The 22,450-nt window shown below is 37.3% G+C and overlaps 1 protein-coding gene across 3 annotated transcripts in view; it reads right to left on the bottom strand.

Annotated features, from left to right (window-relative positions):
- Positions 1-9,176: 9,176 nt before the first annotated feature.
- Positions 9,177-22,450, bottom strand: part of Eda2r (ectodysplasin A2 receptor) — a 48,852-nt gene continuing 35,578 nt past the window's right edge. For 2 of the 3 annotated variants that reach the window (XM_023704719.1, XM_023704720.1), the window contains exons 5-7: positions 16,335-16,499; positions 12,865-13,254; positions 9,177-10,529 (exon numbers count right to left, since the gene is read on the bottom strand). In XM_023704719.1, the coding sequence (XP_023560487.1) occupies positions 12,875-13,254; positions 16,335-16,499 (545 nt within the window). In that variant the 3' untranslated portion in view covers positions 9,177-10,529; positions 12,865-12,874. The remainder of the gene's footprint in view (positions 10,530-12,864; positions 13,255-16,334; positions 16,500-22,450) is intronic. The other variant, XM_004644510.2, reaches the window with a different exon arrangement.

Consider the following 22,450-nt stretch of genomic DNA (forward strand, 5'->3'; position numbering starts at 1 on the left):
CAAGGTAAAGCAGGACCTGTACAACAAGAGTTGTAGCTTTTTGGTCTGACAAGGTCAGTGAAATGCCCTCAGGATTTATCTTGAGATCCTGTACCTCAGATTGTAGAACCTTTGGCAGTGTCAGCCATGTGGATGTGTCACGGCCGATGCTTGGCCAATGTGCTCTCTGTGAAAGCCTGAGAGAGTGTCTTCTCCCCATGTGACTCTCCCTAGGCACACTCTACGTCATCGATCACTTTCCTCTTTGGCCCCATAATCTTCTTGATCAGAAAATTTGGGACACTACCGAGGTACATGACGTCACAGTACAAGTTCTCATATTAGACCACTTTTTGGAGTCATGCTTCTTCTTTATAATCCAGGAACTGAATGAGGCTGGCAGTTTTTACTTGTCTTGCTTTGCTTCTCCAATCATAGATCATTCATCTGAAGAGTGAGTTGATATAGGAGCAATTGCAGAATAGTAGTATTCACTGGTCAGTCTGAAAATCCATTTTCCCTTACCTGTGGGAAGGTGCCATCAGGATATGCTAATACTTCTTGGCCACAATGGCCTGGAATAGTCTATGAAACTCAGAACTAGAACTCTATATAAATGTCATTGCTTTTCCCTTCCTGGAAATACTGTAAGCCTACAGTATACTGTTACAAAGTATAAGCCTACTGTTACAACTTGTATCTTCTCTCTAAACCCTTCTGGGGCCAGAGTTGAGGGGTTTCTCAAGTGAGTGGATCTAGGCTGTGGGATTCTGGGATTAAGGTGCCATATGCTGGTTGTGAGCAACAATAGTCAAAAGGCTTACAGCCTGGTTAGACCATGACAAGGCCAGAAAAAGGCTGTTGTTGTAGCTTCTGCTGTTTTACTACTCCTTTGCTGTTTGCTGCCTTCTGTCTTGCTATGTCTGTTATTTGTCTCTCATTGCTGGGACAAAATACCTGACACCCAAAATTGAAGAAGGAAGGGTCTATTTAGCTCACAGTTTGTGGACATTTTAGTCCACACTCAGCTGACTCTAAAGCAGAGTGGTACATGGAAGAGGGCAGCAGTTGATGGCTGTGAACCAGCAAGAGCAAAAAGGGGAGAGCAGTTGCAGCAGCAGCAGTAACAACAAAAACAGAGTTCTCTCCCTTCCTTATATTGCATTCAGGCTATTTTGGCACTCACATCCATTATCCCAGCATTGGATACTATGCCAAGGACTGTTTCTCCTCTGTGAGGCCCCTCTACCATGTTGCCTTGCCTTGGAGCTAGATGATTATGGACTGAAACTTCTACTAGCTGAGTCAAACTGAGCCTTTCCTTTTTTAACTTTGTGAATCAGGTATTTTGTCTTTGAAATGAAAAAATTAACTGAAACACCTAGACTTGGTTGTAGAACACAAGCTATTTCTTGGCAGCACCTGCCTGGAGTGAAGATTTAATTACACCGAGCTTGGAAAGGTAGCTGCAGCTTAAATGGCTTTCGCTGTTTTCTGTGATTTAGTGAAATTTTTGAAGCAAATATTTCTCCACTTGTCATAAACTCTTAGGAAAAGATATTTTCATTATTTCACAGAATTGTTCTAGTTGAATGATTTTTGTGAGGGAGAGGGTCCACTGAATGAGTACCACACAGTACAGCTGTGGAGGTTTTCCTATTCTATATTGGTTTTTGATTGGTATGCATAAGAATTATATTCACTGTGATTATAATGTTCAAAGTAATGCTCAAGTTCAGAAATATTAGGAGTAAGCACCATCCAAAACATACTTCTGTTCTGGGGAGGGAATTACTGTATTTCTATTTGTATGGAGGATAGTTATAACATTTTCAGCATAATTATGAACTCATCTTTGTATCTGGAGACTATGGTTTAAACTAATGTGTCTGCTTGTAAAATTATAAGGGAAGAATTGGTAGTTAACTCATTGTGTCAGCTTGAGGAAGAAATGACCAACTCAATTGACTCCATGTAGTTCTCAGTGTGGAAGACCCAACATAGGGATGATTGACACCAGAATGGTATAAAAGGGAAACCAAAAAGGAAGGCCTACTTCTGTTTCTTTTGAGGAGGTCCTGTCTTCGTCATTTCCTGGTTTATAACACAGACTCTTCAGCCTATAGCGCAGTTCCTTCAATGTTCTGGGGCAGAGCCTTCAGGCTTTCGGCACAGACCCTTCAACCTTCCATTGTAAACCCCTTGGCCCCCTAATACTTGCATAGAGCACTACAATGAGACCTAGGGCCTTGTCTTGATCCTTAAGTTCTCTAGTTTTCAGACAGTTCTATTGCACTTGTCCACACCTGATTCTGTGGTGGGCCATTGTAAGCCATTCAAGTAAATTCTTATATATTTGGGTATCTTACACTAAATCTGTTTCTCCAGTAAGCACTGACTAATACAGTCCAGAAAATGGAGAAAGGACTTGCTCCAGCTAATAATTGGTAGAGATCAGTAAAGCAGGATTCCTAACATGCTTTTTTAATTACTCTCTGGCCAATTGCCAGTGTAATCACTCAGATTACATAGGAATGGATAACATATCATGAGCTGATGATAATTTGACACTACTATGCGACACTTAAAAACTCCTAAAAAGACTGATGTAGTTTTCCAGGTTTGGCTCAATGATGGACTCAATGGGACAAACATTTCCTTTTCTGAGGCCTGTTATAGAGACAGCTGTTGCATGTTGGAATGTGCTTAGGCATCACAGACTTGAGCTGGAATTCCAGCACATCCCTCACTGCTATCTTATAGGAAAAGTATTAAAGCTATCTGCAGTTCAACTTCTTATTTTGCAAAATGAGTAGAATAAAGAGCTCCTACCACTTAGAAATACCGGGATATTGAGTAAGATATAATATAGAAATGGGAAGCAAGTTATGGTAACATATGACTCTAATCTCAGCACTTTGGAAATCTAATCAAGGGGGATTGCAGGTTTATGCTCAGTCTGTTAAAGTTAGTGAATTAGCAAAACACTATTTCAAAAGCAAAATAAATAGGGACAGTTGAAATATCTCAGCAGCATAAGCACCTGCCTGGCAAGCACCAGGTCTTGAGTTCAAATCCTGATACTGCAATAAATAAATAAATAAATAAATAAATAAATAATAAAACTAAATAAATATAGTAATAAAGTACTGAAGATGTAGCTCAATATGAAGGCCCTGAGTTTGGTGCTTGTACTGTGTAATGTAATTTCGTATTTTATTAAATGAGAATATAATGTCTGGTTAAAATTTGAAAAGAGAACTTTTCTTACACAAAAGCAGGATCAGCACAGATGCACAAAGATTTCCAGGCTCTAAATTTGCTGATAATCCCCATGCATTCCCCATTCTGCAGTGATTTTCTGTGATCTGTGATGATACTTTCCCTTCCTAATAGTTCTTTTTTCTATATTCACCCCTGAGAATGTGGTGGTTTCCTGTCCTTGATCTCTTCTGAGGGATGTATCTCTAAATCTTTCTCCTCTAAGTTCGTCCTAGATGCTTCCTCTCCTTCTCTCCAGGCAATGTAGATACTTTAAAATAGATAACTGAAAGAACTTAAATTATATCTCTTCCTTTGTTCTTAATTGAGTAATTGAATGTGCAGACAGAGAGAGAGAGAGAGAGAGAGAGAGAGAGAGAGAGAGAGAGAGAACATATATTGGTAGCCAACCCTGGAAAGGCTTTTTACTAAAGCAACCAACAAATCTGCTCATATAAGTAGCCACAGAATATTTTTTGGAAAGTTTTAATGGTATAATTTATATGTCATAAATGTCACACTTTTGAAGTGTGTCTGTCAATGACTTTTATTAACATTATTGAATGGTGCAATATTATAAATTCTACCTAGATGTACCCTCCCCAAAACCTCATGCACTCATAGGTGGGGTTTTTAATAGATGAATGAATTGTGTATATAAAATACTGGACCATGGGTGTGTGATTCTGGATCATAGGTTCATGATACTGGATTAGTCCAGCAATGGGTTTGACGTTGGGAGGTGAAACCTGGTGAGAAGATATATATCCTATTCTTTTGAGTATTATTGCTTCATGCTTGCCTTGTCATGAGCTGTTTCCCCACTGCCATGTCAACCTGTCTTGGAGATAGCTGACTGGACTAAAATCTCTACAAAACTTTAATCTCAAGTAACCCTTTCAATTTTTAACTTGTACATATCAGGTCCTTTGTCCCTGCAATGACAAAGTAAATAAGATACGCAACCATTACCATAACTCAATTTTAGAACATTTTTCTCCTCTAAATAAGATCTCTTATGCCTATTAATACTTAATCCTTTTTCTCACACTAAATCTCAAGCAACAACTAATTTATTTTCTCTCTATTAGTTTGCGATTTATGGCTATTTTATATAAACAGAATCACATAATATGTGGTGTCTTGTATTTGAATTGTTTTATTTAGTGTGCCTTAAGGTTCAGCTACAGTATACTAGACGTCAGAAGTTCAATTTCTAAAATTTTTAAATGATATCTCATTATATATATGTATTACAATTTACTAATTTCTTCAACAGTTGATGAACATTTGGGTGTTTCCACTTCTTGGTATCACTAATAACATTTGTACAAATATTTGTATATAAACTTTGTGTATACATATGTTTTTAATATCTTGAGTGTACACTTAGGAGTAGAGTTAGTAGAGTTACTGGATAGTATGTTAGTTTTAGCTTTAACCTTCAGAGGAACTGTCAGAGTGCTTTCAAAATGGGCTGTACCATTTTATAATTTCTTCACCTATATATGAGGGGTCTCATTTCCTTATCTCCTTATTGACATGCACTTTTGATGGCATCAGAGAACATTAAAAATGGGAACACACTTTATTCCCTTAACTCCTAAATAAAATTATAGAAAATTTTAGAATGTAAAATTAAATAATATTCCTTTAATGGTCCTTTGAATCCAATGAAATTGCATGCAGAAATATAGACCTTGAAATGGCATACTAATACTCTTAAGAATCTTTCAGTTGGTTCAGCGAAAATATGCCTTTATTTTTTAAATGGTGTGATCAAAACTGAAAATAAACACACCTACATACAAACTCCTGAGATTTTGTAGACATCAGAAGATATGTTTACAGTCCTCTTCAAGCCACCTTTATTTGGGAAATATTAATTTTAATTTAGAACACAAGAGTTTCTAATAGAGCTCTAGTATATATAGACAGTGATCTAAATTTCATAAGCAGTTTAAAAAATAGAAGATTTTAGACTATAACCCCAAATTCTGGACTATCAGTGAAATGAATCCTACCACCCTGGTCCTACATACACTGATGAGAAACACACTTCCTTGATGTACTGACTGAGCAAAGACACAGAAGCCAAATGAGTCACCTGGGTTTTCTAAGGACAGAGAAACGAACAAGGAACTTAATGTATTTCTATTTATTATCTACTATGAAATATTTGCACAATACAATCTTACCAATATCCACAAATGTGTATTGCTCAAAATTAGCAAAGTCCCTATAAGCCACTCATTGATAAGGAAAAAATAATTCATTGTAACTAACCATATTTGATGGAAAACCCCAGACTTTGATAATGAGGGTAGAAAGGGGACAAGAAGTCTTCTCATCACACTGTGAAAAGTTGTGTTCTGATCAGTATAGTACTATAGTATTTGACACCCTTAACTAGGGTTTAAGGACCCAAGAGAAGAATTTTGCTCTCCCAGACTATGCAAAACTCTAGTCAAAATGTATGGAGGTAGAAAATCATAAAGGCAAAAAGGAAAAAAAATCATCCTCAGTAACTTATCATGATAAATGAAAAGTTTTCTTTCACTAATTTAATTATTAAGTTAACCATTGTTTAGTATCAGGGTATGTTGAAAATCTTTCTATAAAGTGCATGCTATGCTTTCACTAGCCAATAGGTGGCAAGAGGAAAAGACATAAAAACATGGTTCTCAAAGATGGTCGCACTCTAAAAGCCATGAAAAGGAAAACTTTTTTTATTTTTTATTTTATTTTATTTGTTTGGCCAGCTTAGCCCACCCTGGTTGTGGATCTAGTGTGGCATGTGGTGCTGGGGATCAAATCATAGTCCCTGCACTTGCCTAAGCTTGGCTAGGCTTGCCTAAGCTGATGCTTCAGATTGCTGAACTATCTCACTGGCCCCTGAAAAGGAAACCTTTAAAAGAACTTTCTTGGAGCAAATGCTCAAATATGAGATTGGCTGTGGTCAAATAGTAATTATAAAGAAAAAGAGCTTTCTTTATTTCACTTTCATTCAAAATACCTTAAAAAGCAAAGCAAAACAAACTTCATTGCTTTATTCCATTTGCCAACTCTAATCACTGAACTTCAAAGAATTGGAACCAAGGTAATGCTGGGTATAGTCCCATTGTGTTATGAGTAGGCACACTAAAAGTGTAGTAACAGTGGCATTTTATAATATTAGTTTGTTATCATCACTGTCATTTTCATAGGGGCTCAATGCTATATTTGGACTTGAATCAGACCTTTAGTTAACATGCAGGGCCTACTCAAGCTAAATCAACCTATTGGGTACTTGTTATTCCTCTGGACCAGAAAATGTCAATATGACTAATTAAATCCAGTGAGATAAGGGCCAGCCAATTAGCTCAGCAGATTAAAGCACCTGCAGGCAGGCACAGGGACCAGGGTTCTATCCCCTGGCCTGACTGCCATTCCTGGTCTTGCCCCCGGGTTGTTGTGAGACTGCAATTGAGATTGGTAAGGTGGAAAGTGCCTGTAATCCCAGCTCTTGGGAGGCTGTAAATAGGCAGATCACTATGAGTCCAATCTAACAGTGAGGGCCTGAACACTCTGTAGACCCTTTCCTAAAAATGCAAACAAACAATAAATAAATCCAGTAAGATAAGAATAAACTGTCCCAGAAAAAAAATGCAAAGAGCTAAGGACCTAAAGACCAAGGCCTAAACTTTGGGTTTCACATATTTGCTAACATCTGCATGAAGTCAGGCTGCTTGGCAGAGGTCTGCAATTCAGTTTCTTTTAATTGACCACTCAGTACAATGGGATTTTTTTTTCTCTTTTACAATCTACTGATCAGGGGCCTTTAACTGTCTTATTAGTGGGTTATCTAAAGGTTTTTAATCAGAATTCAGTTCACAGTGTAACTGTTTTCAAAGACATGTTTAATGAAATCCTAAAAGTAGTGGACTTGCTATAGAGAACATTCCTTGTCAAGACTAGGTGATAGTTAAGCACTCTACCTAAGGTATTTAATTAACCATCAAGTACTTGTAGAATATGAACTAGCTGTGTAAACTTTGGAAAATTCTCAGACAATAAAGAATATTATTACCTCCAGGGAGGTTGTTTCTCTCTGGTCATGAAGTGTATAGGTAACAGCTAAAGGTAAAAAGTCACTTCAAAATAATGAAAACAGGAGGGGTTGGTAGGTTAACTGGTACCTACTTACATATTAATAGAAAAAGGCCTTCTTTCCTCTCCTAACCCAATGAAATTCATAGGTATACATCTTTGGGAGGTTGCTCAGATGTAGTTTTGGGAACCTATTCCCCAGAAGCAAGGCTACCTTGTCTCAGAAATGTCCTGTAAGGTTCTAAGAAGGTAAACTACCATCCTGCTCCCTACTAGAGCAAGGTTGCATGCCCAACCTTATGGTGCAAGTCAGGATCATTGCATCTCAAGCATGAATACAGGACTCTCCAGACAACCAGGGATTGCCATGAATTAGGGGAATGTGGAAGAAGGCAGAGAAACTCTTATAGAACCTTGGGAATGGGAACTGAAGACAAAAAGCAAAAAGCTCCTCCATTGTGCTCCAGTTTGACCAAGATGTCAATGAAATCTTGTGTCATGTTTCAATGGAACATGCTACTGCTGTTTTGGCATTATTTAACAATCAATGAAATGAGCTGATTGTGCTTGTGGTGGAAATAGCCTACATTAATCTCCTCAGCTCTTTTTTATCTTTACAGATCATTTAGGAAATGGCTAGGAAAGAAATATGACTTAAGAGGGACCTTAAATATCCTTATTTTTCCTTCTGATATTATCATGTGCAGTTTCTACTCTCCTTCCTTTCCTTGGCCTCACTCTCAATCAGGAGATGCATAATTGAGTTTGGGAGTGGAAGGGTGTGGCAGACTGTCTTTCTCAAATGTGAATTATCCTGGGGAAATCATCATTGTTTGGGTCCTCATTTGGTTTCTTCATCCTTATGCATGACCTACAAATGAACATTTTAAGACTGCAAAGCATTGAAGTGTTGTTATTGACAGTTTTTATTAAATATCTATGATCTACTTGTCAAAAGCTTTTAAAGATTCTTGTAAACATCAAATAAAGTTAAGCGTCAAATAACCCATACTAAATTCAGAGACTCTTAAACTCCACAAAGGATTAATGAGGTGAAAGTGGGAGCCAAAAGGATGGATGTTACCTCTGGCTCCATTCTTCGCCCCCAATTTCATACCTCTGGGCCAAAGAGAGATAAGATAGATTGTAGAGAGACTTCTCCACCCTGGTACTTTGGAACCATTGGTGCGGCTGTGCCAAAAAGAAAGGTGTAACTTTCTCATAGAGGTCATGCATGGCAAATAATGTACCAGCCAAATGGTAGTGGGCAGGGGAACCTGGCAGAAAGCAGAGAGAGATGGCTTGCTATGGTAGGTAAAAGCCTCCCCTCATTCACATGCAGACATAAGCACCTTATTTGTCCCTTTACCCTTCTTCTTTCCAAGCATAGTTGTTTTCTGAAGCAACTCTGATGAGAAAACCAACATCCTCCCACTTAAGACAATGTTTTCCAGAAAACAAAGATTTTAAAATACCAAAGAGGCTGTGAAAGTACTCCAGCTTTGCTTTTCACCTTTTTGTTAGAATGACTTAAGTGCAGTCCCTTTCTATCTCTGGGGCTCAGCTTCTTCTTCTGAAAACTCTAAATGGCAATTGCTGCATTCCCCACTTCAGACTCTGTGTAAAGAGCCGGTGAAGGGCCAACCAAATAGCTCAGCAGATTAAAGTGCCTGTAAGCAGGCTCAGGGGCCGGAGGTTGGATCCCCAGGCCTGACATGTAGGTCCTGCCCTGGAGAGTGCAGAGATGACAATTGAGACTGGGCATGGTGAGGCACACCTGTAATCCCAGCTCTTGCCAGGCTGTAAATAAGCAAGTCACTATGAGTCTTATCTAGTAGTGAGATCCTGAACACCCTGTAGGCCCTTCTCTAAAAATACAACAAAAAATGAGATGACAAATGTAAAAATATATTGTAAAATGTGAAGTTCAGAAGTCATCTAAGTAGTGGAATCCAACATCCTTTTTTTTCCAAAGGGACTATTTTTGGTGTTACTTTTACTATTTTCTTTTTTAGTACCAGGAATCGAACTCTGGGCCTCGAGCTTGCTAGGCAGGCACTACCCAATATCTTTAACCCAGGATAATTTCATATATTTTCATTTTTGATTTTTACAAATCAAGTTTTATCCATCATTCAAAACTGCAACTACTCCCAAAGTAGCCAGTGGCTGTGCTGAGTTGAACAGATCTTCCTTCTAAACCTGATATACTATGAAGGAGTAGGTAACAATCTAAGTGTGTTATTCTACACCTCATGTTTATACCTGAGGCTAGAGGGTCTCATCTTTCCTGTTCCATTAGAAGGCCATAAAAAGAATTCCATTTCATGCTAAGAAGCATATAAAACTGGTGATGAAGGCTCAGAACAAATAGATTAGCCTTTCACCAAACCAGGAAAGCATCAAATGGTCCCTGATATTCCCAAGCAACAGACCCCACTGAAAACATTTTCTCCTTAGTAGCCCCTCCCAGATCTCAGGAATGCACTTTGACTCAGAGGCCAGGCATCAGCAAGCAACAGAAGAGACAAGAGGGAAAAAGAAATAAAAATGAAAAGGACTTTAGGAAAACCCATTTTAAAAGGAAAAGACATTACTTTGAACCCCTACTAAAGAAGAGTATAGACCTATTTGTGAGAAGGAAGACCCTAATACATGGGCAAGCTATAGAGCTTTCATGGGACAAGATTTTGGAATCATGGTGCCAAGTCTCTCCAAAGAGGAATCTCTTTGCATGTGTGTTTGTATGTTGGGGTATTAGGGAGAGAGACTGTAGAAGAGCTAAACGAGTATCATTTCACTTTGTCTCTTAAGTGCTATGTAGATGCTAATAAAGTTCTGAAATCCTCCTTTCTTCATGCTCATAAGACCAAAACATAAGCAGGAAAACTCTTTTCCACTCATTGCCATTCCATCTTCTCTTTTCTACAACCAAGTCAAGTTAGAAACATGTCCAGTAGTTCCAGGCTAGGGAATTTCTGTCTCCAGGCTGAAACAGGGAAGCAAACAATATTGCCAGCTAGTCCTTGGAAAATCGTGAGGAATCAGTCCTTTGTAGGATAAGAAAGAATACATTCCATTGCAGAATACTGGTTGTTGTGGACACCATATTCCTGGTTGTTGCTGCTGGTGTAGTATAGGAATGAGGCCAGTGAGTCTGGGGAGAATGATGAGGCATGACTCTCAGGAGCAGAAGAGATCTGGGAAGAGAGCACATTCCGGTTAGAAAAGTGGGTGCCCATCTCAGTATTTACTTCCTCTTTCTAGTTCCCTCCCAATCATGAATATAGTATTTAAGATCACAAATATGTCACCTACATAGGGATATAAATAATCTATCATGTTGTAAACTAATGGGATAATTCTTCATGAAATCGGCATTAGTTCTGTGCCCTACTTACCATAGAAGAACCTAAAGTGGCACCATACAGTGGGGGAAGTACTCCATTCATACTCTGGTAGCATTACAAGTTAAAGAAGGGAATCAAGTCTATTTAGCCCAAGGCAGACAGCCAGAATCCAGGGAGACAGAAAGTGTTTTCTTCATATTGAGAGCAAATCTACTAGTACAGCTATGCTACATATTGGTCAATAATGAACCCTCTGCCTCTGTCAATAGAAAAGGGAAGACTACATAAATTCTTGGTATAAAAATAAATGACATTGGGGCCTGCCCCTTAGCTCAGTTCTTTAAGTGACTGCTTCAGCAAAGCAGTCAGGCTCAGGTTGCTGGGGTTCGATCTCCACAACTCAAGTCAGCCAAACCTGCCCTGAAGGCATTCGGAGCAAATAAATAAAGAAATAAATAATTGTAACTTTCTGAGCACCACCATTTTCACATCTTGATCTCACATGACTGATTGCAGTTAAAGTTCAAGAATACTGAAAAAAAACTGTATAAAATCATGTATAGGCTATGTGTATATGCAATACAAATACATTTTCATCCCATCCTGAAGATACCTCAGTATGTATATGCAAGTTTTCTAAAATACCAAAAAAATCTGAAATACTTCTGATACCAACAATTTCAGATAAGAGATATTCCAAGTATATTATAAAAATAAATTTAAGTATGGCATTAAAAGGATTTATAAGGAAAATTGGACTAGATTACCTTGAAGACTTGAAGGTACCTAGGTGACTAGTTTAGCATTATTCATGGTTTTTAAATGTATAATCTTCATATTATTTTGGATGGGATATAAGGAGAAGTAATGAAACTGTTGGAAAGAGGTGATAAAGTATGGAAATGAATAGCATAAAAAGTACTTGTAACTCAGCAGTGTCCCAAATTTTCTGATCAAGGAGATTATGGGGCCAAAGAGGAAAGTGATCGATGATGTAGAGTGAGCCTAAGGAGAGTCACATGGAGAGAAAACATTCTCTCAGCCTTTCACAGAGAGCACATTGGCCAAGCAATGGCTGTGACTCATCCACATGGCTGACACTGACAAAGGGTCTACAATCTGAGGTACAGGATCTCAGGATAAATCCTGAGGAAATTTCACTGACCTTATCAGACCCAAAAGCTACAACTCTTGTTGCATAGGTACTGCTTTACCTTGGTCTTAACCATCCAGCAGAAAAGTTTAAAAACGAATTATAAGAAGTAAAGCCATGCTGTTACGTTGAGCTATAGGAGACTCAGGTCAACGATTTCTAACACTGCCAGTAAAGCAGAAGACCCAGTACTATTATGGAATATTGGACTCTTAGAATAGTTTGCTGAGTTAACACATCTGTAATATTCAAATGATGGAACTAAACAAAAAGGTCATACAGATGAATATCCATTTTGTATCTATGTATTCAAAATGGTTAGGATAGATATATAGTTACATTTTCTTAATGAATAGAGGGATTTCTTGTAATAGTGTTTGTAAATATGATATCATGTCTGCATCTTGTATAGCAAATAACCACTAGGAAGAGAGTTTGCAATGTGTTAACTACTGAAACTGTCATACCAATTTGATTTGAAACTGTCTCATTGCTATTTGTCTCTCAATAAAATTATGGAACAAAATTTTTTAAAAAGTTCTTTTTTTTTTAAAGTAGAAATCTCCCCTTTTTCCTGTCTCCTACTTAAGGCTTGCAGAAAATGACTTTATGTACAGATTATTTGCAATGGTGGGGTAGATGAACTGTAATACAGAGCCTTAAAACCTTGGCTCTAGCCTAGTTCTGCCACTGACTCAATCTGTGATGTGAAGTAAATCACAGTTGCCATTTTCATGCAGTGAGACTAACACATCTTGACCTACTTACCACAAAGAGACAGTGCTACAGAGATCAGATAGATTTAGTATATTTAAAAGATATGTAAACTCTTTCTGAGGGCAGTCTAACCCTAACCTAGAAGTGTGATGTATGACTGACTTAAAGGATTAATATTAACACAGTTGGTCCCCCACCCACCCCTGTTTCTCACTCACTGCTGTTCCTTCGCTCCAGTCCTACTAAACCACGGAGGGAAATTCCTTAATGATAACCTCTAATTTTTGGGCTTTCTTTCCCACTTTTCCAGCTTACCTCAGTAGAGTTAAGGGCTTGGAACTTGAAAGGGAACATTGAGCTCCAGCCTATCTCCAGAGTTTTCATCTGTATTCCCCACCAAGGTCTCAACTACAGTATAGGAGGCACAGTTGGAAAACTTTTGCAGGTCCAGCTCTGTGCATTCGATGGGGGTGTGCACCCAGTGCAAGTGGCTCTCGGAGGCACAAGAGGCCATGGGAAAGGATTTGTGTGTGTGGAAGGTATGAGTTGAGTTGCAGTCGTCATCCAGAATGGGGTTAAGTGGCTTGTTCTCAAAGATGCTCCCACTCAGTGGATACTCAGGATTGGTCTCCTGGCCAGGTGGCATGGGGAAGACAGATTCGTCTGTTACCTCATCCATCTCAAATTTCAATGAGCCTCCTGTAACTCAAAGTAGAAAGCCATTGGGTCATCAAAAGCCAAGGTCTCACAAGGTCCCTGCTCCTAGGCAAAAATAAGGAGGATTCTGGGATCTGGTATTACTCAGTCCTACTCTGGGAACCAGAGCACCTAAGATCAAGTTGAGGGGACATATGAGAATCATATCTAAACTGGAGTATCAGATTGAAGCTACCTTTTGCTGAATTAAGGAAATTTTGGAATGTTGAACTTTTACAAATGGCAACAAAGAGCTAGAACTGAGTAGCAGATTCCCTTTTTAATAGGGACTGCACTTTCTGGCTTGCCACATTCCTACAGCTTTTTCTTACATGTTATGGTGGACCTAATCCACCCAGAGTCCTCATTTACATAGCAGTAGTACATGTGTAAGTCAGTCGTTCCTGATAAAGACCTTTCCCAAATGAGAAAAATTTCCCTTCCTCCCTCTTATGGAGATTGTAAAGAAGCTGTCTTCCCTCATATTCCTAGGAGGTACCACATTATCATCTTGAGGATAAAAAGAAGAACATAAGAGTATTACTCTTCTCTCCTAGGGAAGAGAAGGAAGACAATCAGTTCTCAAATTGTCCCTCATAATCATCTTGCTGAGCTCTGTGGTGCAAGTGCTTCATTGCATATGTTTCATGACCATGCACAGGAAATGGAAAGCAGATCTTAGTTGAGATGTGAGCTTCAAGCACTGAGATAGGATAGTGTAACCTGAGCCACCATGTCCCAAGTGCTACCAAAAATTATAAGAGACTGAAGCAGAGTTTGAGAACAGCCGTAAAGAAACAAAGGAAACTTATTTGCTTCTCGAGTTTCTCATACCATCTGCCTTAAAGAAAGACAACTTTGAGGCATTTCTAGGTAAGTGGATGCAATTTGAGAACATATTCTTAAGTGAACTAAATCATACTCACATGCAAACATCACATGATCTCTTGTATGAGAAAATGAAAGGGTAAATATGGGCCCAAGTCTATAACAGATATTGTTAAAAGGGAGAAATTTTTCAAAAGGAAAGAAGAACTTGGGTGGGGGAAGGGGAAAGGAAGAAAAAAGAACACAAAATATTTAAAAATAGTAAAATGGAAACAAAGCTTCACAAATATTGATGGGAAGGTGGATTGAAGGGAGAAAAGGAGATCTGGAAGAGGAATCAAAATATATCATGTGGGCTGGAGAGATGGCTCAGTGGTCTAAAGCACCTACTTAGAACAAGCTTAGCAAAAGCATCAGGGACCGCGGTTCAATCCCCCAGCACCACATGCCAGCCAGCCCTGCCCCCTGGTGGGCTGAGCTGGCCTCTCTCTCTCTCTCTCTCACACAAATAAATAAATAAATAAATAAAAAATTTCAAAATATATCATGTATGGGTACAAATTTGTTATGATCAATATTATCATTGTGTATACCTAAAAATGTACCAACAAACTTAATTTTAAAAAGAAACAGAAGGAAACACTATATGAAATAATAGATTTATCTCTGCTTAGGCAAAGAACGTAACCAAATATCTTTACTAGATTTTTGCAATATAAACTGATAGGACTGAGATCCAAAATAACCAAATAGCTCTATTTAAGAGGGACATAGCCATACATATAGGACAAGGCTTAAAACAGTAGCTTCTTTGGGCCCAGATCCAATAGAGTGAAAGAGATTGCTCCTCTTCTCTGTATCTAGTAAAATTTATCTTCCCTCTTACTAATTCAGTTCTAAACATGTTCATGTTTTAGTGTCCATGTGTGGCTCTCATTTCCCTTAATGACACTAAAGTTGCACTTAACGTTACCGCTCTTGGGTGGAGTTCATAACATCTTACTTGCTCCTGATTATGTACTATGCAATTTCATCCATATTTTTCCCATGAAATTCCTGGATAATGAATGAAGTTATACTAAAAACAGATCACAATGATTTCTGTCCAACATTTTACAATACTATCTCCTATGTGCTGGGCTAGACTTCTTTGGTCTTCAAGATTGATTTGAGGAAAAGAAAAGATGAAGTTTATGTACTAGACACTGGGCTTTCAGTTACTCCATTTTGAAAAATGACTATACTAATAGCAGTCTTCTTAGACATCACCTACCTTAATTAAAACAATGTCTCAGCTGGGGGGATGGTTCAGTGGAATAAGCGCTTCGCTGGCAAGCGCAAGGGCCTGAGTTCAATCCCCAGTTCCGAAAAAAAAAATGTCTCATATATAGCCAAGTGTTCCACCCTTCTCACACATTCCAGTATTTATATTTGTTAATATACTTATAGAGAATTTAAAGAAAACATTTAAAAATTCCAACTCATCCAACCTGATCTCTTATTATTTTATTTATTTATTTTTTTGTGGCAGAACTGGGGATTGAACTCAGGCCCTTGCACTTGCCCAGGAAGCGCTTGTTCTACTGAGCCATCTCCCCCTTATTCTATCTTATTTTATTATTTTATGTTTTAAAAATTTATGTATTTGGTACAGGGTCTCACTATGCAGCTTGGACTTGTAGTGATCTTCCTATTTCGGCCTCCCCAGCACTGGGATTACAGCAGGTGCTTATATCTCTGGGCTATCTCCTTAGCCCAGCACTGAGATTGCAGGCATGTGCCACCATGTCCCGGTTTTGATGGCAGGGCTAGGCACACCCAGGTTGGAGCAGGATTGCACTAGCCAGTCAGGCACTTAGACAGCTAAGCTATTGCCCCAGCCCCTATCTCTTATTTTAAAGACTAGGAAGAAAGACACTTATGAAAGCAAGATAACTTCTTCAAGAATAGTAATTTAAATTTTAAACCTGGGTCTTCAGATTTCTCTCCCATGAACATTCCTATTGTGCTCCTATGTAATGTCTTGGCATCTAGTGAAATATGTCTCCCAAATTCTCAAAGTTACCCTCAGTCATCTTTGAAGTTCCATTCTTTCTATTGCCATCTCAGATATTTCCATAGCCCAAGTTTGGAGAATACCACCCCTTGGATCTTCCAATATGGTAAAGCCCATTAACTCTAAACTCCCCAAAGTTCTTCTCTTCTACTAATAGGAGAGACTTATTTCTAATTCATGTAAAAAGTGAAGCAGCCACCCTTACCATGCTGGCAATGTCTGCTGAAAATCTTCTTGCAGTAGAGAAAGAAGAGCCCCACAAAGGTCAAGGTGAACACTACCAGCAGACCGCTCACCAGTGCAATAAGTATGGCCTCCTGTGGAGGCACTGTAGGTACATCTGCCTTCACTAAGCTCAACTGAAATGCACCTGTGGGACAAAAATGTTGGAGAGGTTAGATATTGTGGGCAGTGAAGAGGCACAATGAAACTGGGCCATTCCCTCTCCCTCAGACCTTCCCCAGTTAAGGCTGTCATGATGGTTTTACTTCTTTGTAGAGTAGGAAAAATAATAAAGAACAAAGCAGAAGAACTCAGACATAATACAGGCATGGTATAAGCTATTGTACTTAAAATTCATGTATCATATGGTCATGCCACATCTAGTGATATAAAAAATTAAAAATTTCATGAACAAGTACAAGATAAATTAATTTTAATATAATCCTAAAATAGGCACAGCATAAACAATCCTAATATGACTTTAATATATATTTTAATATAGCACTTAAAGTAAATATGTAACTAATAAAAAATCAATGGAAGGAAAAAATGAATATCCAAGTTCATAGCAGCACAATTCATAATAGTTAAATATTGGAAGTATACATAGCTCATAGAATGTGTAAAGGAATTTAAATTATCCCATGCATGTTATCTGACCATTGTTCAATGAAATTGGAAATCAATGGCAAAAGAAACCACTTCATAAAAACATGGAAATTAAATACCACCCTCCTGAACAGTGAGTGAATCACAGATGACATTCAAAAGGAAATTAAACAATATCTACAAGTAAATGATAATGTCAGTACCACATACTGGCAATTAAGGGGCATAATGAAAGAAGTATTACAAAATAAATTCATAGTGGTGAATATCCATATTAAGAAAACAGAACAAGCTCAATAGACAACTTAATATTAAACATTAAACTTCTAAAAAAAAGAAGAGCAATTCAAATGCAAAGCTCATATGAGGGAGGAAATTGTAAAGATCAGAGAAAAAATTAATGCAATGTAGACTAAGAAAACAATACAAAGTTCCAGTAATTAAACAAAGCCCACACACAAACACAGTGAACTGTAACAAAAATGTAAAAACTCAAATCCATAAAATTAAAAATAAAAAGGGTGAAATCATGCAGATCCTACAGAAATCCAGAAGATCATCTATGCTACTTAGAGAACCTGTAGTTACATAAGATGGAAAATTCAGAGAGAAGTGAACAACTTCTTAGATCCACACGCATTACAAAACCTGAATCAAGAAAATATTAGAATTTGAAATGAATCAATATCAGTCAGTGGAATTGAAGATGTAATGAAAACCCTACCAACAAAGAAAAACTCAGGTCTTGATGGATTCACTGATGAGTTCTACAAGAAGTTAAAAGAAGACCTAATATGGTTATTTCTCAAACTCTCTTTAATGAAATTGAAAGGAAAGTAAAACTGAAAGTCATTTCTGGAAGCAAGAACTACCCTAATACCAAAACAGAGTAGGATCCAACCAAAAAATAGAACTCTTTCTTAGGCCACTCTCACTAGCATTGAGGCAAAATGTCTCAATAAGATACCAGCAAACAGAATACAGCAAACCATCAAGAAGATTATAAAACAAATTAAAAATCAACATATAGCACATTAACGGAATCAAGGACAAGAAAACTCATGATCATTTTAATAAACTAAGAAAAAAAACCCCAAAGGACAAAGTCCAGCATCCATTCATGATAAAAAAAGCTAAAGAAAATTGGAAATAGGGTATTTATTTCAGTCTGATAAAAGCTATCTATAACAAATCAAAAATCAATGTTGTTCAAAGTAGATAGTAATGAAAGATATCACTCTAAAATCAGGAATAAGAAACTCTTTCTCAATATAATTCTGGAAACATGAGCCAGAGCAATTTGACAAGAGAAAGAAATAAAAGGAATAAGGACAACAAAGGAAGAAGTTATATCTGTTACTTGCAGATGGCATGATACTCTACATAGATGATCCCCAAAACTCCACCAAAATGTGTTTAGCTAAATTCAGTGTCCTAGATGGACATAAATTCAATATTCAAAAATCAATAACCTTCCTATACATGAGTAACAAACTGACTGAGAGAGAAATTGAAGAAACAAAACCTTTCATAGCAGCATCTAAAATGATAAACACCTAAGAATCAATATAAGGAAGAAAGTAAAAGATTTCGACATTGAAAACCTACAGTATTTTAAAAGGAGATTGAAGAGAGTGTCAGAAAATAAAAAGATATCCCTTACTCCCGGGCAGGAGAGAACAATCTAGTGAAAATGACCATATTCCCAAAACTGTCATATAGATTTAGTCCAATCCCATCAAAATACCATAGCAAACTTCACAGAACTAGAGCAAACAATCTTCAAATTCATTTGGAGTTAGAAGAGACCTAGAATAGTAAAGGCAATTCTAGGCAACAAAAGCAAGGCAGAAGACATCACAAAGAGAGTTGCAATTATACTACAAAACTATTGTGATTAAAAACAGCATTGTACTAACCAAAAAATGGGCCTCAGGGTCAACAGAACAGATTAGATAATACACATACAATTTGAGATATACTTAGGTACATTATTTTTGAAAGATATTCTCTCTAGTAGGTGATGCTAGGAAAATTGGCTTTCCACATGCCAAAGATTCAATCCAGACCTATTACTTTCAACATAGATTAAAATAAAATAAAAATGAATGAAAGATCTAAATACTAGAATAGAAAAACTAAACATCAACAGTACTAAATAGAATATGGAGAACTCTTGAAGACATTGATGCAAGCAAAGACTTCGTGAAAAATACCCCACTTGCATAGCAACTGTCACAAAGAATCAACAATAGGCATCTCATCTTACTTAAAAGCTTCTGCATAGGAAGAGAAACCAACAGAGTGAAGAGACAAATGAAAGGGTGGGAAAATATTTTTTCCAGATATTCTTCAGACAAAGGACTATTATTTGGAATATATAAAAAATTCAAAATACTAAGAACCCCAAATTTAATGATCAAGTCAAAAAATTGGCATCTGAAATAGAAACTTCTCAGATGAAAAAGTAGAAATATGTATAGGCATAGTTGAAGAACAACAACCAAACTGCATGGAAAATAATTCAAGAATCGACAACTGGGATTTCATTTTATTAAAAAGTTTTTGCACATTAAATACCCATGAAGTGAAAAAAAAAACACGAATTGGAAAATAAGTTTAGCCAACTGTCCTCTCAAAGGACTTCTATCTAGAACATATAAAGAATTTAAAAATCAGGACACCAAAATTCAAAGACACAATCCAAAAATGGGCAGCTGAGATGAATTATCAGATGAAGGAATACAAATGGCAAATAAATATAAGAAAAAATATTCAACATTATTGGTCTTTTGGGAAATGCAAATTAAAACAGCTTCGAGTTTTTATTTCACCAGCAAAAGTATGGCTATCATCAAAAAAAAATCAAGCAATAACAAATGGCAGTGGGGCTGCGAGGAAAGAAAAACCCTTCTTCACAGCTGGTATAACCACTGTAGAAATCAATGTAGACATTCCTCAAAGAAATAGTATTAGCAGCCCCATTTGACCCAGCTATTCACCTCATGGGTATTTTTCCAGAATTGAAATTATACTGCAGCAATAAATATGCACCCATGGTTATAGCAGCAAAATTTTTAATTGCTAAATCTTGGAAAGAACCCAAATGCCCATCAACACAGGAACTGATAAAATGACATGTTATTTTTACACAGTGGAGTAATACTCAGCTGTAAAAAAGGTAAATGTGAAGCTTTTATAGGGAAATAGATGCAATTAGAACCATACTCAGAAATGAAATAAATGAGACTTTCATATGTAAACATCATATTGTTGCCCTAATGTGTGAAACTGAAAGAGTAAATAAGACCAAAGGTACAATAGAGGGCCAACCAAATAGCTCAGTGGATTAAAGCCCCTGCTTATGCAGACACTGGAGCCTGGAGTTCGATTCCTGGGCCTGCAGTGCTGGCCCTGCCCCCAGGTCACCTTGAGATGGCAATTGAGACTGGGCGTGGTGGCGCACACCTGTAATCCCAGCACTTGGGAGGCTGTAAACAGGAGAATCACTATTAGTCTGTTCTACACAGTGAGACCCTGTAGACCATATCCTAAAATAAAAAAAAAGTACAAGAGATATGAAAGGAAAAGAAACTGCTCAAAAGAAAAGAACAATTTCAATAAGGGAAAGGATAAAAGAAGGGATATGCATACACAAGATAGCATATATATATATAGAACAGAGTCTCATTATGCAGCTCAGATTTGTAGTGATCCTCTTGTTTCAGCCTCTTAAGCACTGGGATTACAGGCATGCACCCTCATCCCCATTTTCAGTGGCCAGCACAGCATGCCTTGGGTGGAGCTGGCACAACATATAGTACTGGGCTTTGAACCCAGGTCCTTGTGCTTGCCAGGCAGATGCTTAGACCACTGAGCTGTCTCTCGTGCCCAGTGCTTATGTTGTTTGGTCAATCTTACATGCACTGAGCCAGCCACCAAGACCAGGCATGGTGGCACACACCTGTAATCCCAGCAATGGGGAGGCTGAGAGCAGGAATATCACCATGAATCCGAGCACCATAAGTCCAAGCTCCTTTGTGAGACCCTGCAACAATCAAATATGTATAAAAATATTGCCTGGTATTTCTTATATGAGATATCTAAAATATCAATAAGGTGCAAAATAGAAAATACATGAAATAAGGAGAGAGATCTTTTACAAAAGAGAAGGCAATCAACAAATGGAGGTAAGGCAGGAAGAGGGAGTAAAGAGATAATAAGGGAATTTATATGTGTTATGTACAAGTACCAGATACCCTCAAGCAATTTAATTATATACTGTAAATATATGGCAATAAAAATAAAAACTCTTTGAAAGTGAAAATAAGATTGTATAGCTTGATATAATTTATATTATATTACTTATTATATTATAAAAATAATATGCAAAATAACATATTACTCAGGAATATATATATATATATATATATATTTGACTGAATAGTAGAATTATTTAAAAATTAGGGGAAAAGAAAAGTATAAAGACGAAGTATAAGAAGTAAAGCCATGTTGTTATGTTGAGCTGTGGGGACTCAGGTCAATAATTTCTGACATTACCAGTTAAACAGAAGACCCAATGCTATTATGGGCTACTGGACTCTTTTAGAATATTTTGCTGAGTTTACACACCTATAATATTCAATAACGGAACTTAGAAAAAATGGGGTATACCGATGAATGTCCATTTTGTATCTGTGTATTCAAAGTGGTTAGGATAGATATATAGTTGCATTCTCTTAATGAATAGAATGATTTGTTCTAATGGTGTTTGTAAATAGGATCTCAAGTCCGCATCTTGTACAGCAATTAACCACTAAGAAGAATATATGCAGTGTGTTATTAGGTGAAACTGTACTTCCAATTTGATTTGAAACTGTCTCATTGCTATTTGTTTATCAAAAATTTTTTGAACAAAAATAAAAAAATAAAAATTAGGGGAAAGTATAGCAGCAACATACTGCTCATCAATTATTCACTTGTGTCCCTCCATTCATGTTACAGGAATACAGAGACTTCTGGATAATGAAATGTACATGTTAATATGTGTAATATTTCTATCCTGAGGCAATTAACTTTTTTATTTTTGGTGGAACCGGGGATTGAACCAGACCCTTGCATTTGCCAGGGAAGCGCTTAGTCCACTGAGCCATCTCCCTGGCCCTTGAGGCAATTAAAAGCCAGAATGTCTCCATCTTTTCCTCTGTTCCATTCATCTCTAATTTACACAGTCTAGAAGCCATAGTGACACAATGGGAAAAAACTTTGGAATAGTGTCTTTTATTGTGCTGAATCACTGAGATTTGAGGGTACATTTGTTATTGTAGCATAGCCTATGGACAGGATGCGCACAATTTCAGGATAGAAGTTATGGCTTTGGAGGTGGGGAGAAAATGAGACTCAGAGATGCTAAAAGAAAATGCTAGTATACTTGTGTAATCTTTGCTTTTAAAAAAGATTGAAAGCAAATATAAAATATGTTAAGATTTA

The sequence above is a fragment of the Octodon degus genome, unplaced genomic scaffold (genome assembly GCF_000260255.1).
Source record: "Octodon degus isolate 3935 unplaced genomic scaffold, OctDeg1.0 scaffold00201, whole genome shotgun sequence".
Classification (NCBI taxonomy): Eukaryota; Metazoa; Chordata; class Mammalia; order Rodentia; family Octodontidae; genus Octodon; species Octodon degus.